This window comes from Vespula vulgaris, chromosome 25 (genome assembly GCF_905475345.1).
Source record: "Vespula vulgaris chromosome 25, iyVesVulg1.1, whole genome shotgun sequence".
Classification (NCBI taxonomy): Eukaryota; Metazoa; Arthropoda; class Insecta; order Hymenoptera; family Vespidae; genus Vespula; species Vespula vulgaris.
In genome coordinates this window covers 1355986-1372022 of record NC_066610.1, presented here as the reverse complement: position 1 = coordinate 1372022, position 16037 = coordinate 1355986, and the positions used below count along the sequence as shown (strand labels likewise).

Sequence of the window (16037 nt, the reverse complement as noted above, 5' to 3'; positions counted from 1 at the left end):
TCGAAATTTAAAACGAAACGAAATTGAATTTACTCGAATAAGTCCCAAGTTATTCTCATTATCATGAAAACTAAATTCAAAATTTTAAACGAAACGAAATTGAATTTACTTGAAAAAGTCTCCTTGGTGGTTTTCATTACCGTAAGAAAAAAAGGAACAATTCAAAATTTTAAACGAAACAAAATTGAATAAACTCGAATAAGTCTTCCAGTGATTCTCATTATCGTCGAAAATAAATCCAAAATTTTAAAAGAAACAAAATTGAATTTACTCGAAAAAGTGTCTTTAATGATTCTCATTATCGTACAAAAAGAGGAAACAAAATTCAAAATTTCTAACGAAACTCGAAATTGAATTTATTCGCAAAAAAATTCCCAGTAGTTTTCATTATCGTCAAAAGAAAAAATTCAATGTCATAAAATTTAAAAAAAAAAAAAAAAAGGAAACGAAATCAAATTGAGAACCATATTCGTAAAAATCCTCAATGCTTTCTTTTTTATTATCATCAACAACAAATTCAACATTTTCAACGAAATAAAATAATTTACTCAAAGATTTTTAATCAATGAAATGAAATTGAACCCTACTCGAACAAGTTCCCAGTGGTTCTCATTATCATACGAAAAAAAAAAAAAGATTTCGAAACGATGAGACCTTTAAACCCAAATCTAAATAATTGAATCTTGCTCGAAGAAGCCCCCAGTGGTTCTCATTATCATTAAAAAAAAAAACACAAAATTCAAAACGAAGGTAAAATTTGTAAAACGATGATGACAAATTTGAACTCACTTGAAGAAGTCTTCCCTGCAGAAAAGTTTTGCTTCCCTGGAGTAACACTTGTCCTGTAACGCGGATCCGCAATCGAAACAGCGAACACACTGGGCATGCCATACTCGATCCAAAACGTTGAGCATGTACTGATCCAGTATCGGTTTCTCGCATCCTGCACATGACAGGAGCATCGCCAGACCTCGTCTTCCTGCTTCTCAAAAGAAAATTCACGCGTTACGTCATAGATTGAACATTTTAGTGCTCATTTTTTTCTTTCCTTTTGATTAAAAGAAAAAAAAAAATTTGTTTAATTAATTGTTGTTCAGTTTTGTACATTTTCTTTTTTTTTATAGATTGGATTACTTAACCTCTTATTTTTTTTTCCTTCATTTCGATCGAAAAAAGTAAAAAATTTTGTTTTATTCAATATGGCGGATTATACGTTGAAATTCAATCTCGATTTGTGTTCAGTTTTATACTTTTTTCGTTTTATACATTGGATTTCTCAAGTCTTTATCTTTTATTTCTTTTTTATTTATTTATTGTTTTCTTTGATAAAGAAAAAGGATATTCAACGATCAAAAAAATTACAATAGCCAATCAGAATTATATATATATATATGAATTGTATAAAAACGAAAGACAGACAAGAAACGAAAAATTTTATTGTCAAAAACGTACAAAATGGCCGATCCAAATCGAATAATTATAACACAAAAAACATATTCTCAATACTTTTAAATAATTTATTTTTTCGCTCGCTTATTAGCCTATTTGAATACTTATCGATAATTAAAAAAAAAAAAAAAAAAAGAGAAAGAAAAGAAAAGAAAAAGGAAAAAATTTTCGACTAAAAAAAAATGAAAAGAAAGAAAGAAAAAACAAAATCTTAAAGGTCGATCCGAATTGAATAATTATCACAAAACAAATTTATTCTCAACGTTTTTAAATAATTCATTTTTCCACTTTCGGACGTTAACCCATTTAAAATTCTTATCGATCGTGGAAAAAAGAAAGAAAAAAAAAGAAAGAAAGAAAATCAAAACGACCGAACCGAATATAATTATCATCCCATTTAAATATATTCAATATTTCGAAAACACTTAAATATATTTCATACTTGTCTGTGTTACTATATATATATATATATATATATATATATATATATATATATATATATATATTTAAAATATCATTTACACCGAAATAACAGAAAAAAAGTAGTTTCCATAAAATTTTCGAATCTAGTTATCACGTCGAAAATTTTCCAACGATTATTTATTCCATCAATAAATATTCGAGTTAAAACAAACTCCACGAATATCAAACGATATTTATACACAAACATAGACATACCCACGTATATTTATATCAACGCACATATATATATATATATATATATATATATATGCACACACGTGCACATATATATATATATATGTAACTATATATATATATATCCTTTCCCATTTCAAGTCAATGAACGACGAAAAACAAATAACGCTTTCAAACGGACGTCTCTTGCTTTCTATAATGCATTTTATCTATATATTTAGCACGAGGAATTATCGATTAGTTTCAAACATTAATACCGTTCGTTCGGATTATGTATAGCAAGATAGATATATACATGTAATATATATATATATATATATATATATATATATATATATATATATGTATGTATGTATATATGTATGTATGTATGTATGTATGTATGTATGTATGCCAAAGTGATATCTATATGTAAACAATATGATACATCATACTCGATTATGTTTACGATCGGAGAAATGTCATTTCTATCGTTTCGGTTTTTCTAGTTACTTTTTTTTTGTCTTTTTCTTTCCTTTTTTTTTTAAAAGACATGGCGCACCTGTCGTACGATCGTGTCATATTTCTTTCTCTTTTTTTTTCTATCGACTGTATAAAAAGTAAATAAAATAATCTAAAATAAAAAAAAATGTATATATTATAAATATAAATATAAATAAATATATTAAAATATATGTATATATATATATAAAAAGATATATATATTAAAAATATATATATAAAAATAAAAATGGCACATATTTAAATGATTTACGATTGGAAATGTATAAATTCTTATTTAAATTCTTATTTAGTAATTTTCATTTTTTCATTTATTTGTACTGTAAAAAAGTAACTAAAATAGAGAAAAATAAATAAAATGGCGTCCATAAATCTGTTATATACTTTTACATATATATTTTACTCGATTAGATTTACTATATCGGAGATATAAATTCATTTGAATTGTTATAACAATTTCTTTAGACTCGAGAAAAATAAGTAGATCAAACCAAAAAAAAAAAAAAGAAAATTAAGAAAATAAAAAGATTGATATAGATATATATAACAAAAAATATATGGCACAAACTCGAACAATTTATCGATTTACGATCGACTCATTTAAACTCCTATATGCGCTTATTTTTCTTTTTCTTATCTTCTTCTATTCATTTTAGAAAAAATAACTGGAACAAACAAGAATAAATAAAATGGCACCTGTGGCTCGATACATCCAGTTATTTTATATATATATATATATTTTTTTTTACATACTTAATTAATATGCATTAGAGAACGTATACATATAATTAAATGAATTACTCGATAAGAATAATTTTTATCTAATCAACTTATATTAGTTCTTAACTAATTCATCGAATCATTTGCATCGTATTATCAGAATTATTGAATCGATTAGATAATGTTCTTCCTGTTTTTTCTTTTTTTTTTTTATTAATAAAAGAAGAAAAAAAAATCAATTGAAGTCACCATCATCGATTATTTATTAATTAATTCCACGAATTATTTTTATTAAATCATTATTATTAATATTATTACGAATAATTAAAATTAATTAGATCCTTCAATGCTATCTGTTTATCTAGAAAAAATTAAAATAAAATCGATAATTGTCTTAATAATTTAATCACTTAACATTATTAACATACATAATGATGAATGATGTCCATATATTTATTATTATTAGTTCTAATCTCTTTTTCAATCGCGTTATCATAATTAAATTAATCAGATCTCTCTTTGATAGTGTTTGTCTAATTGAAAAAAGAAAAAAAAAAAGAGGAGAGAAAAAGGAAAGAAAGAGTGAAAGAAAGAAAAATGGTATTAAATCACTTAAATCACTTAAATCATTTAAAGTTACCAACACCGGAAAGAAATTATTCGAAAAGAATAAACACTTCGTCGTAACACTATAATTACCACGATCCTAATCTAATCACGACCATAAAAAGCATCTGTCTTTGGTAGTCACGTGTTATAACATGATCTTTGATAAAGAAAAAAAAAAAAAGAAAGAAAGAAAGGAAAAAGATAAAGAAAAGACGAATACAATTATTTAAAAAGAGATAGATATAGATTAATAATTATTAGAATTAAAAGGAGATAGATGTAACGTAGGAAAGATTACAGAAGGGAATCTAATCTATACTAATCTACTATTTCTTTCTAATATCAAGATGGAGATTGATTTTGATTTGTTAATAAATTGTTTGCCCTTCTTTTTTTTCTTTTTTCTTTTTCGAGAAAAATCGTCCTTCATTTTGAACGACCAATAATTTGTGTTTGTTGTTATCGTAAACAAAAAAAAAAGAAAAAAACATTACTCACAGAGAAGAGAGAAAGAGAATAAATAAACAAATGCAGATTTATTTCTAATGTCAGAATAGAACGTTTGATAATTTGTTAAGAATACTCTTTGACAAAACTGCAGCATCGTTTCGAACAAAAGCAATAATTAATATTTATTATTACGATAAAATGAACAAATCGTTTCAGAACAAGATAAAATGAGATTAAACTAATTTCCTTTTTTTTTAATTTTGTATTAAAATTTAATTAAATTAATCTTTTTCTTTTCTTTTCTTTCCGTTTCATAAAATTTGAACTTCGTCACTTTCAACGATCGATAATTGGTAAATATCTGTACACCGTATAATGAGAAATGGAAAATTACTTCAAAAAAACAAGGAAAGAGAAAACAAATAAATCGATTTAATTTCTAATATCCAAAACTCAAAATCCCATCTCCCTTTTTTATTATCTTTTTCTTTTTTTTTTTTTTTTTTATTTTTACCTCTTTTCTCCTTTACTTCCCAATAAATTTCTTTTTGTTCATTCTTCCTTTTTCTTTTCTTTTTTCTCGACAAAATTTGAGCTTGATTTTGGCGAACCAATAATTACTATTCATTGTTAATTAACATTCGAGAAACGAGATTGCCCTTTCACGTTTCCCTCTTTCACTATACTTCTCTTTCTCTCTCTCTCTCTCTCTCTCTCTCTCTCTGTCTTTCTGTCTCTGTCTCTCTTTTTGCTTTGATCGCCATCGCTAAACCCTCCGGTGTATTCTCTCTCTCTCTCTCTTTCTCTCTTCGTTTCTCTATCTGTCCTTTTTTCGCGGTTTCCACCAATGGGCGGAGTCCCTCTCCCCTGGAAAGGTTTGTCAACCTAGCAACCCTCCTCCCACCCTTAAGATCTGACCTTGCGCATCTCATCCCTCGTGAGAGGTCTCGACGAGGGCGTTGAGAATGAGGTGATAGAGACCCAAGGACACTCCAGAAAGAGATTTTACAAGCGTTGTTACCAAGAAAAATTTTCCTTGTTCTTTTTTCTTTCCCTTTTTTCATTAAATTTTTCTTTTTCTTTTTTTCCTTTTTCACCTTTATTTCCTATTAATTTATTTTTCTTACTTATTCTTTTCTAATATCCTTTTCTCCTCCCTTTCTTCAATCATCGATCGTGCTATTTTCCCTTTAATTTACTTTCTGTCGAATTATTTCGATTTATTTTTCTAATATAATTTTATTATTCGTCATTACTTGTTGTTTCATTCTATAATTCTGTTCCATTCATTTCTATCGAGATTTTTATTAAATTTTACGAACGATCGATAAATATCAGGTGATTCATTTTCGTCTGAACGCTAACGGGTATCTTCAGTTACGGTCCTATCGATTTTATTTAAAAAAAAAAAAAAAAAAAGACATATTTTTGAACGAAATTATATTAGATTTCTTAGATTGGGTGTAACGTCTCATTTTTCTTAACTATTTCGCAGATGGCGTTATTGTCGAGATACTCAAGTCGTAATAATTTTTCTTCTTTTCTTTTCTTTTCTTTTTTCTTTTTTCTTTTTTTTTTTTTTTGAATGGAAATCGATATTTCAAGCTGAACAAAAGTTGTAGATAATGTCAATACGAATGCAACGAGTACTTACATCGTACTCTTTAATCGATATTTCATCAAGCTATGGCGTTTTAAAGGTTTAATGTAACTGTCCAATCGCAATAATGTTCTTTACGATCGAAATAGCTGTAACATATAAATTATATAATTTTTTTTCTATTTCCCTCCTAGAATTCTAGAAACTTTTGTTTTAAACTCTTTCTTTTTCTTTTTCTTTTACTTTTCTATATTTCTTTTTTTTTTTACAAAACCGACAACAAAGAAAATATATGATGATAGATCGTTTGAAACGAGACACTCTATGTAATTACAGGTTCGATGAAAAAAAAAAAAAAAAGAGGAAAAGCCTACAAAAAATTACAAGGAAAATCTCGATCTATGATCTAGATACGGTTATTAACAATTGTTTTTATATGCGAGTTGGATTTAAAAAAAAAAACGGATGAACGAAAACAAAAAAATTTTGGATCAATGATCGTAGTTAATTATTAAACTACTTTTATATAAATCGAATGAAAATGATAAATATATAATAGAAAAGGAGAGTAAAATCATAGAAAATTTTGTGATCTAGGATCTATGCGATTGTACGAAGTTTTGTAAGTGGAATTGTAAAGTATATATATATATAATTTTTTTTTTTCTTTTAAATGGAAAATACAATTTGTCATGAATCTCTCATTTGAAGAGAAAAAATCTAGATCAATGATCATGATGACTGTCAACAATTTTGTATAAATTTAATGTAAATATAATCGTATGAAATTTTGATTGATTGATCTAAATGATCGTTAATAATGTTTATTATAAAAAAATTTACAAAAATAAAAAATTCATCGTTCATTTCTCACAATAAATCTTAATCAATTATTTAAACGTTTGTTAAAAATAATCTACAAATTATATTAAAAATTAAAAAAAGAAATAAAAAGAAAGTATATATACATATATGCAAACATAAAATAAATCACATAGAATATCTCGATCAATGACTTCAATGAATATAAAAATTACATAAAAAAGAAAAATTAATAAATAAATTAATAAATAAATTAATAAATAAATAAATAGCAAAATCCATGTAACAATGCCTCGATGATTATTAAAAACTTTTTAATGAATCTTGAATCACATAAAAAATAAAATAAACAATATATATATATATATAAAAATAAAATAAATCACATCAAAAAAGTCTAAATCATTGTTCTCCACAATTATAAAAATTTACACGAAAATAAAGAACAGTAAAAAATGAAAATAAAAACGAAATCCTATGGATCGATGATTTCGATCATTATTAAAAATTTTCTACGGATCGCATAAAAAATAAGAAAATAAATAAAAAAGAATGTATGTGTGTGTATGAAATAAATCACATAGAAAATCTCGATGAATGATTTCGATGAGTATTAAAAATTCCATTTAAAAAAAAAAGAAAGAAGAAAAGATAGTACAAAAATGAAAATGCAAATGAAATTAAGATAATAAATAAAATAAGTAAATAAAATGCAATGAAAAAAAAAAAGAAAGAAAGAAAGAAATGATCGAAAGGAAAGAAGAAACAGTAAGAAATGAGAAATGAGAAAATACAAAAATGACGATGAATAAATAAATCAAATTATATAATAAAGCAATTATAAAATGAAGAAGAAAAAAATTATCGAAAGGCGAGAAGAAAGAATAGAAAAAAAAAAAGAAAGAAAGAAAGAAAGGAAAAAAAATATACGACGAGAGAGAGAGAGAGAGAAAGAAATACCCGATAGAAGGGAGAATTGGTATGATCTAAACCAGATTAGGATTAGGATTAGTCCGACACGCGTCGGACTCGCTTCCTGCCATAAAACGGATTCGTTAATCTGATTTTCTCGTCGAGTCGTCGACGATCGCCATTTTTTGGTGATCTTCTTCGCACCCTCCCAAAAGAAAAAGAAAAAGAAAAAGAAAAAGAAAAAGAGGAGAAGAAGAAAAAAAAATAAATCAAAAAAAAAAGAAAGAAAATAAAACAATGACATCTGTCCACGTTATCGAATCGTTTATCAAATATTAATCGGATAATTAATAATCGATCTAATCATTAAAATTAATTCTAATCATTTCTTTAACAATTAAATCCATAAAACGTAGCGATCGTTTCGCTGTCGATTAGAATTCGTAAAACGTTCTAATCATTTCATTGTCAATTATCATTCGTAAAACGTTCCAATCGTTTCTTTGTCGATTAGAAATCGCAAATTTCAAGATTTTCATTTTCGATTTGTTAATATTAATTTTTCTTTGTCCTTTGTGTGTCTTTCTTTTTGTTTCTTTTTTTTTTTATTCTTTGCAATCGTCGCTTAACGTAACGTAATGATTAACAAGTTTTATTAATTAACGATCGATTAAAAAATTTGCTTTATTTATTTCTTCGTATAGTTTTCGTTCATTAAAAAAATTTTTCAAGGATATCAGCGAGGACGTTTTGTTCGAACGTCGTCGCCGACGGCAAACTTGTTGTCGATGGAAAATTATTCGTAAGATAAAAAGAGGATTAAGTTCGGATTGCGTCTGGGTTGCATATTTTTTTCTTTCTTTCTTTCTTTCTTTTTACTTCTTCCTCCTATTTTTCTCTTTTCATTCCATTTTTCTTTCTTTATTTTTTTTTTTTTTATACAGAGAGAGATAAAAATAATGTCGAGCTAAAAAAAATGATCAGTGATCGCGATCACGTTCATTATTGTAAAATATTTAAATGGAGAAGGGGTTGAATGTTTCAGGTTCTTCCTCTTTTTTCCTTTTTCTTTTTTATTTTTTTATTTTTTTTTTTTTTTTTGAAGGAAAATAATGCAAAGGAAAGAATATAAAAATTAAAATGAAATTGAATCTTTATTTGTTATTGAAAAATATTGACAACGAGTAGAGTGCCGTTTAATTTAAGTTCCGAGTTTGCTTTTTGATTGATCGGTGAATATCAAATAGAAACGAAAAAAGAAACGATCGAGAAAAATAAAGAACGTCTTGCGTCTGCATTTGTTGTGAAATTATTAAATATGTGTGTGTGTGTGTGCGTATGTATGAAGACAGACGATGTGCATCTAATTTATTCAATGGAAAAAAGAATAAAATAAAATAAAAAAGATAGTAAAATAAAATAAGAAAGAAATCGTGGATAATGATATTCGTCGTTGAAAACGAACAGAAAGAAGAGAAAAAAAAAGATAAAGAAAGAATAGTAATAAATATATAAAAAAAAAATAAAGAAAAAATTGGAAACCGCAGGACGTCCGATTTGCATACGGCTTAGATTAGCGTTCATCATTTAATAATAGTAATAATAATATCAGTAAAAAAAAAAATCAATCGTTTTCGAATCATTAGTAAAAACAGTTCAAAAATATAAAAATTATTGCTTATTGATTTGTTATTAAAAAATGATCATGAAAATTAAACGACTTAAATTTCTTATGGATTGAGTTCGTGAGTCGAGAAAAATAAACTAAAGAATTAAAAATTAAAAATAATAATAATGACGATAACAATAACAGTAAGACAAAGTATCATCTGAATTTCTAAAAACGAAAAATAAATTTGTTAATAAGAAATAAAAAATAAAAGAGGGTTTGCGTCCGCGTTGCGACATCGCTGCATTCCTGTTGCGTTTGAATTTATGAATAAAAAATGAAAAACGAAAACAGGGGTTGCATCTGAATTGCATTCGCGTTGCATTTCGGTTGCGTCTGAATTTATAAATAAAAAATAAAAACGAAAACAGAAGTTGCATCTGAGTTGGATTCGCGTTGCATTTCGCTTGTGTCTGAATTTATGAATAAAAAATAAAAAATAAAACAGAGGGTTGCTTCTGAATTGCATTCGCGTTATATTTTGGTTGCGTCTGAATTTATGAATAAAAAATAAAAACGTAAAGAGGGGTTGCATCTGAATTGCATTCACGTTGCATTTCGGTTGCATCTGAATATCAGAATAAAAAATAAAAACGTAAACAGAGGTTACTTATGAGTTGCATTCACGTTTCGTTGCGGTCGCGTCTGAATTTCTGAACAAAAGATCAAAAAAAAAGGAAACAAACAGAGGGGTTGCATCCGCGTTGCATACACGTCATATTACTAGTAGCGTCTGAATTTCCAAACGAAAAACAAAAACGCGAAACAAACAGTGCTTGCGTCCGCGTTGCATACATGTCGCATTTCGTTCGCAACTTGATTTCCCGAATGAAAAATAAATAAATAAAAAAAAAAGAAAGAGAGAAAGGAAGAGAGGAAGCGCAATGGAGCGCGCGTTGCATTTAGTAATACGTTTTCATAACCGATGAGAAAAATAAGCAAGAAAAAAATACAGAAAAAAGAAGAAAGAAAGAACCGTCGTTGCATCGAATTCTCGCGTTAATGCATAAACGTAAGCTAATAATAATATTCCAGTTGATCGATCGACGAGAAGTTCAAAGAGGAAAATTAAAAACATTGAAAAAAAAGAAAGAAACGAACGAACGAAAAAAAGAATAGATTTAAAGAAAAAAAAAATCTTAATAGATAAAAAGTGATCGAAAGTATCAAAAAGAACAAGATCGAGAAGAAGAAAGAAAAAAGGTATGGAGGGTTGATTGGGTGGGTTAGTTGATTGGGTTTGGTTTTCTCTTACCTATGCTACAAGCCTGGGTGACGGAAAGGCGCGTGCAGCAAGAGCCGCCGAGCCTTATCCGGGGGGTACCAACCCCCCCGGGTCCCCCTCCCAGCCCACCGCCACCGCCACCGGCGCTCCCGTAGCCCTCCACCTCCCCAGCCGCGACAGCGGCCACCCCTGCCACCGCTCCCTCGACAGGCCCACCAGCACCTCCAGCACCTCCACCACCACCACCAGCACCAGCACCAGCACCAGCAGGCCCACCTTCGACGGGCCCGTACCGGCCGAACGGTCCCGAGGGCCCCAGTGCACCCACTTTTACTGCGGTAAAATCCCAACGAGCGTTAAATCGCACTCTCACACTATTGGCCACCCCCGCGGCCGTGACTTCTTCTTTTTTTTTTTCTTTCTTTCTTTCTTGCTTTCTTTCTTGCTTTGTTTTTTTCTTTCTTCTTGTTCTTGTTTTTCTTTTTTCTGGTTGTTTTTTGTCTCTGTCTTTTCTCTCTCTCTCTCTCTCTCTCTCTCTCTTTCTCTCTCTACTATATCGTCTACAGCAAAGTTTCGTACCTCTTCGATCTTCACCAAACCAAAGGAAAGATTCTTTGTGATTCACCGATCGATTTCTTTATCACGCACCTTAGTTAACCTTTCACCTTTGAATTATCACGCTTTAATGATCCGTCTATCTCTTCTTTTTTTTATCTTCTTCTTCTTCTTCTTCTTCTTCTTCTTCTTCTTCTTCTTCTTCTTCTTCTTCTTCTTCTTCTTCGTCTTCTGCTTCTTCTGCTTTCTCCGGTCGACGATTCACCAAACGACGAGGCATAACAGCGCTCACACTATGATCTTGTCCAGGACAAGAACGACGATACCGATTTACCGACGATCATGGCGACAATAACTACGAGTTCCGGTCGATTCTCGACCATAATACCATCGACCATAACCCCGATCATATCACACCACAATCCTCATTAATCGATGAACAAATACAATATCCTTGGTAGCACCCTTTATCCTACCCTTATCAAACCAACACATTCACGTGTTAAAAAATATCATTTCTAATCAATTTCATACGTATATTTACGTCTTCCCACGTATTTTATTGAGGACTCAACGCCACATTATTATTATCAATAATAATAATAATAATAATAATTATAATAATAATAATAATAATATCTAATAATAATTAATAATGACGATAATAATAATAATAATAATAATAACAATGATGATAATGATGACGACGATAGAAAATAATAATAATAATAATAATAAGAATTATTACTATTAATATTATTATTATTATTATGTAATTATTATTTTATAATAACAATTAATGGCAAATTATTCTCTTCTCGTATTAGTAGTACCAGTAATATGTAGTACTAGACTACTATTAATACTAGTAGTAGTAGTAGTAATAGGTAAGCCCGAAGGTGGTTCGGAGCGCGTCGCGTCGCGTCTAGACGGCGGCGTCTAGCCCGAGCACGCTCGCAACTTCGCTCGAGTTCGCCAGCAAACTGGCGCGGCGCTGCACCTGCGCCGCCGGTTGCGCCGCCTGCGCCGCAGCCGCCGTCGTTCGAGTTCATCCCCACTCTCTATCTCTCCCCCTCCCTGAACCCCCCCACTATTCTACCCTACCTAACTCGTTCGACCCACTCCTATACGTTAACCACGCCCAGGAGCCGTAGTTAGACACGCCTATACAGCTCCCGCGGTGATCGCCGTACCGATGACGAGTCTTACTCCATTGGTTCGAAACGCCGCTAAGGGGCGTGACCATACATCGAGCGCCGCTAGGCATGGCCGTGGAATGGCCGTAACTGTGCCGAACCCAACCGAACGACGACGCCGCGACGGAAGCGTCCGTCGTGTGATTTTCTCTCTCTCTCTCTCTCTCTCTCTTTCTTTCTTTCTTCCTTTTTGAAGAAAGAGAAAGAGAGAGAGAGAGAGAAGGAGAGATAGAAAGAAGATAAAAAGAGAAGGAAAGAATCCGCCGAATTCGCGTTATGTCGATTTCTTTTCTTTTCTTTTCTTTTTTCTTTTTTTTTTTTTTTAGTTCTTGCTTTCTTTCTTTCTTTCTTTCTTTCTTCTTCTTCTTTCTTTTTCTCTCTTCCCTTTCTAATTTTTTTTTTCTTTCCTTTCTCTCTCTCTTTATATATATATATATATATATACTGCCACATTACTATCGAACCGAAACGACTTTTCTTTGCTTCCAGAAATTCCACAGGTTTCAAAATCTCCTCGTAATATTAAACTTTGTTATCTCGACGAGTGAAAGATGCGCCGCGCACGAAACCTTCCCGATTTTATTCTCTCTCTCTCTCTCTCTCTCTCTCTCTCTCTCTCTCTCTCTCTGTTTCGTATTGTTCGGTGTTCTTTTATCTTCTCTCTTATTTTATCTTACGGAAGAGAACGGCACGCGATCCGAACGAAGACGGACGGGTGCACGCGGGTTAGTCCCTTTTCGCGCCACGCTCATCGTGCTTATCGCGCCGCGACGCGCCTCTTTACCCTCTCTCTTTCTCTATCTTTCTCTCTCTATCTCTCTCCTTCTCACAGACACTCTATCTCCCTCTCACTCTCCTTATCGATCGATCTAAAGGAGAGAGAAAGAGAGAGGGAATGATCGGATGAAATCAACGCTCGATTCTAAAGATTTTCCTTGAACATTTATTTATATATGTTGATAAAAGTTTTTATTTCTGTGTGTCTGTGTATGTGTGTGTGTGTGTGTGTGTGTGTGATCTATTTTTTATTATATGTATGTTTTATATTAGTAAATATTTCGAAAGGATTAATAATTAATTATGTATGATTAATTTTATGATTTATCTTTTTTCTTTTTTATTTATAAGAAGCGTGTGTGTGTGTGTGTGTGTGATCTGTTTTCTATCATATGTGTATTCTATATTAATAAATGTTTTGAAAAGATTAATAATTAATTATGTGAGATTAATTTTATGATTTCTTTTTTTTTTCTTTTTTTATTTATTTATTTATAAGAACTGTGTATGTGTGTGTGATCTGTTTTTTCTCATATGTGTGTTTTATATTAATAAATATTTTGAAAATTGATTTCTTTTTATATTTCAATATCTTTTTTTATGTGTAAAAAGTATATGTTTGTGTGGATGCGTAATTATACAAAAATATGTACGAATAATCTATTATTTATATGTTATGTGTTATTCGTATGTGTGTGTACAAATGCGTAATACATATATAAGTATGTAATTATAATCTATTATTTGTTATTCGTTGATTTTTTAATATATAAATAACTATTTGGAAAGAATCAATTCACAACGACGTATGATCAGGTAATTTTATAATTTTTGTTTTTTTTTTATTTATAATAGACATAATAAAAATTTATTTTTCTAATTAATTACAAGTATCATTACAATTATTAATTATATTTATTATTAAAAATAAATTGTTCATATTAGACATTAAGTTGAATATATAATAATTATTTACTTTTATGTTTAATAATTAACTAAATTATTATTATTATTATTATTATTATTATTATTATTATTATTATTATTATTATATAATCTCATCTTTAATTTTTCTAATAAGATAACAAATTTATTCATGTAAGTAAATTGATCCATCAAAAGTAATGATCTATAGGTACTTACATTATCTTATTCATGAGAAATGATCTATAGATAATATAATGATCCTTTTATTTATTTATTAATTTATTAATTTATTTATTAAGTGTAAAAAAGAATCATTCAATAGTAATAAATTTTTAAATGATTGACTACGTAACGATCAATATAAAAGATTTATTCGAATATAAATTGATCCATCGAAATTGTAATGATCTATATGTTATCTTTTCATGTATATGATCCATTTTATTTTACTAATACATATTTTTACAGATAATTAATTGAAATGATGATATACGATCGATATATTAAATTTATTCGAATCCAAATTGATCTATCAAAATTAAAATAATCTATTATTATTATCTATTTATCGTAAAAGAATAAATATTTTAATAAGATCATGTTTCAATATGACGATTATGGTTGTCTAAACAATAAAAAATTAATATTTTTTTTATTTGTTATTAAAAATATTTATTTCTTCATATTTGTTATTAAAAAATTTATTCTTTTCGTTATCAATTTCTAATATATCATTAAAAAATTTACTTCTGTTTGTTTCTTATTTTAAAAAAAAAAGATTTCTTTTTCTTTAATAATAAACAAAATTTATATTTTCTTATCTATTATTAAAACATTGATTTCTTTATCGTTATTATTAAAAAAAAATATATCTCTTTTTCTTTATCATTTATAAATTTATTAAAATTACATTTTCTTTATCATCAAGAAAAATTTATTTATTATCCGATATATAAAAGTAACATTGAGATAATCTTACGAATGAAGATTCATAAACAAATTAATGATTCAATTTCTAAACTAATTATGTCTTTTTTTTCATTATTATTATTATTATTATTATTATTATTATTATTATTATTATTTTCTTCTTTTTTCTTTTTTATTTTTCTTTCGGTCATTTTTTCCTACGTATTACAAAACAACAAAAGTATTTCAAAATGTTCGTGAACATTTGTACCACCCTGTATATATCTATAACCATCGTTACTTCTTTTTTTCTTCCTATAATACTAATGCTTCTAATCCTAAAAATAAATAAATGATGCTTCCTAGTAAGTAAACTATCGATATAATTACTTAGCTAATAAAAACTAAATTATCAAGAATGTATGCGCGTATATGTGTGTAGATATCTAATAGGACGCTTTAAGTACATTCACAGATGCACGCATACACACACACACACACACACACACATACACATAGTAGTAACACATTAAAGGGGATGATCATGCTTTTACTTATAGTCCATACGACATTAGGCTAACTCGTTAAGCCAATTACTTAGTGATTTAACGAATGAAAAATATAATAAATAATAATAATAATAATAAATGTTTCTTTTATTTAATCATTTCGAACTATTTTCATTCTACTTATCTGATCAGGCCACGTGGCACATAAATGACCCACGGTTTAAAAAGTCCATTCAGGCCATGTGGGCCACGGGTGACCCGCGGATAAAAAGTCCCTTCAAGCCGTATGGGTCACTTATGACCCACGATTTTAGAATAATCCGTTCAGGCCGTGTGGGTCATAAACGACCCATAGATTTAAAAAACAAATACATTCAGGCCGCGTGGGTCACGGGTGGCCCACGGTTGAAAGAATCCGTTCAGGCCGTGTGGGCCATAAACGGCCCACGGTTAAAAATGAATTATTCTTTCTTTTTGTAAAATTAAATTAATTTTATTATTATTATTATTATTATTATTATTATTATTGTTATTGTTATTATTTCTTTTT

General features: G+C 28.8%; 2 protein-coding genes across 7 annotated transcripts in view; both read right to left on the bottom strand.

Annotated features, from left to right (window-relative positions):
• The window catches only part of LOC127072395 (LIM/homeobox protein Lhx5), a 41721-nt gene extending 29558 nt beyond the window's left edge, over positions 1-12163 (bottom strand). For 2 of the 6 annotated variants that reach the window (XM_051012812.1, XM_051012813.1), the window contains exons 1-2: positions 10645-11250; positions 790-982 (exon numbers count right to left, since the gene is read on the bottom strand). In XM_051012812.1, the coding sequence (XP_050868769.1) occupies positions 790-962 (173 nt within the window). In that variant the 5' untranslated portion in view covers positions 963-982; positions 10645-11250. Of the gene's footprint in view, positions 1-789; positions 983-10644; positions 11809-12002 lie in introns of those variants that run through there. The other 4 variants (XM_051012814.1, XM_051012815.1, XM_051012816.1 and 1 more) reach the window with 4 other exon arrangements.
• LOC127072302 (uncharacterized) lies at positions 9887-11567 on the bottom strand. The gene is made up of 3 exons (XM_051012604.1): positions 11504-11567; positions 10645-10947; positions 9887-9957 (listed from the first exon to the last, which is right to left on the bottom strand). The coding sequence occupies exons 1-3, from the start codon at positions 11565-11567 to the stop codon at positions 9887-9889; spliced, it is 438 nt and encodes a 145-aa protein (XP_050868561.1).
• Positions 12164-16037: the final 3874 nt, after the last annotated feature.

What these genes read in the sequence shown, in the direction of transcription:
- LOC127072302 (XM_051012604.1), bottom strand. Translation starts at nt 11,567, where the DNA reads ATGGTCGATGGTATTATGGTCGAGAATCGACCGGAACTCGTAGTTATT. An exon ending in TATTGTCGCCATGATCGTCG is followed by an intron (nt 10,948 to 11,503) that starts GTAAATCGGTAT and finishes ATTTTACCGCAG; the next exon opens with TAAAAGTGGGTGCACTGGGG. An exon ending in CACCCAGGCTTGTAGCATAG is followed by an intron (nt 9,958 to 10,644) that starts GTAAGAGAAAAC and finishes TCTGATATTCAG; the next exon opens with ATGCAACCGAAATGCAACGT.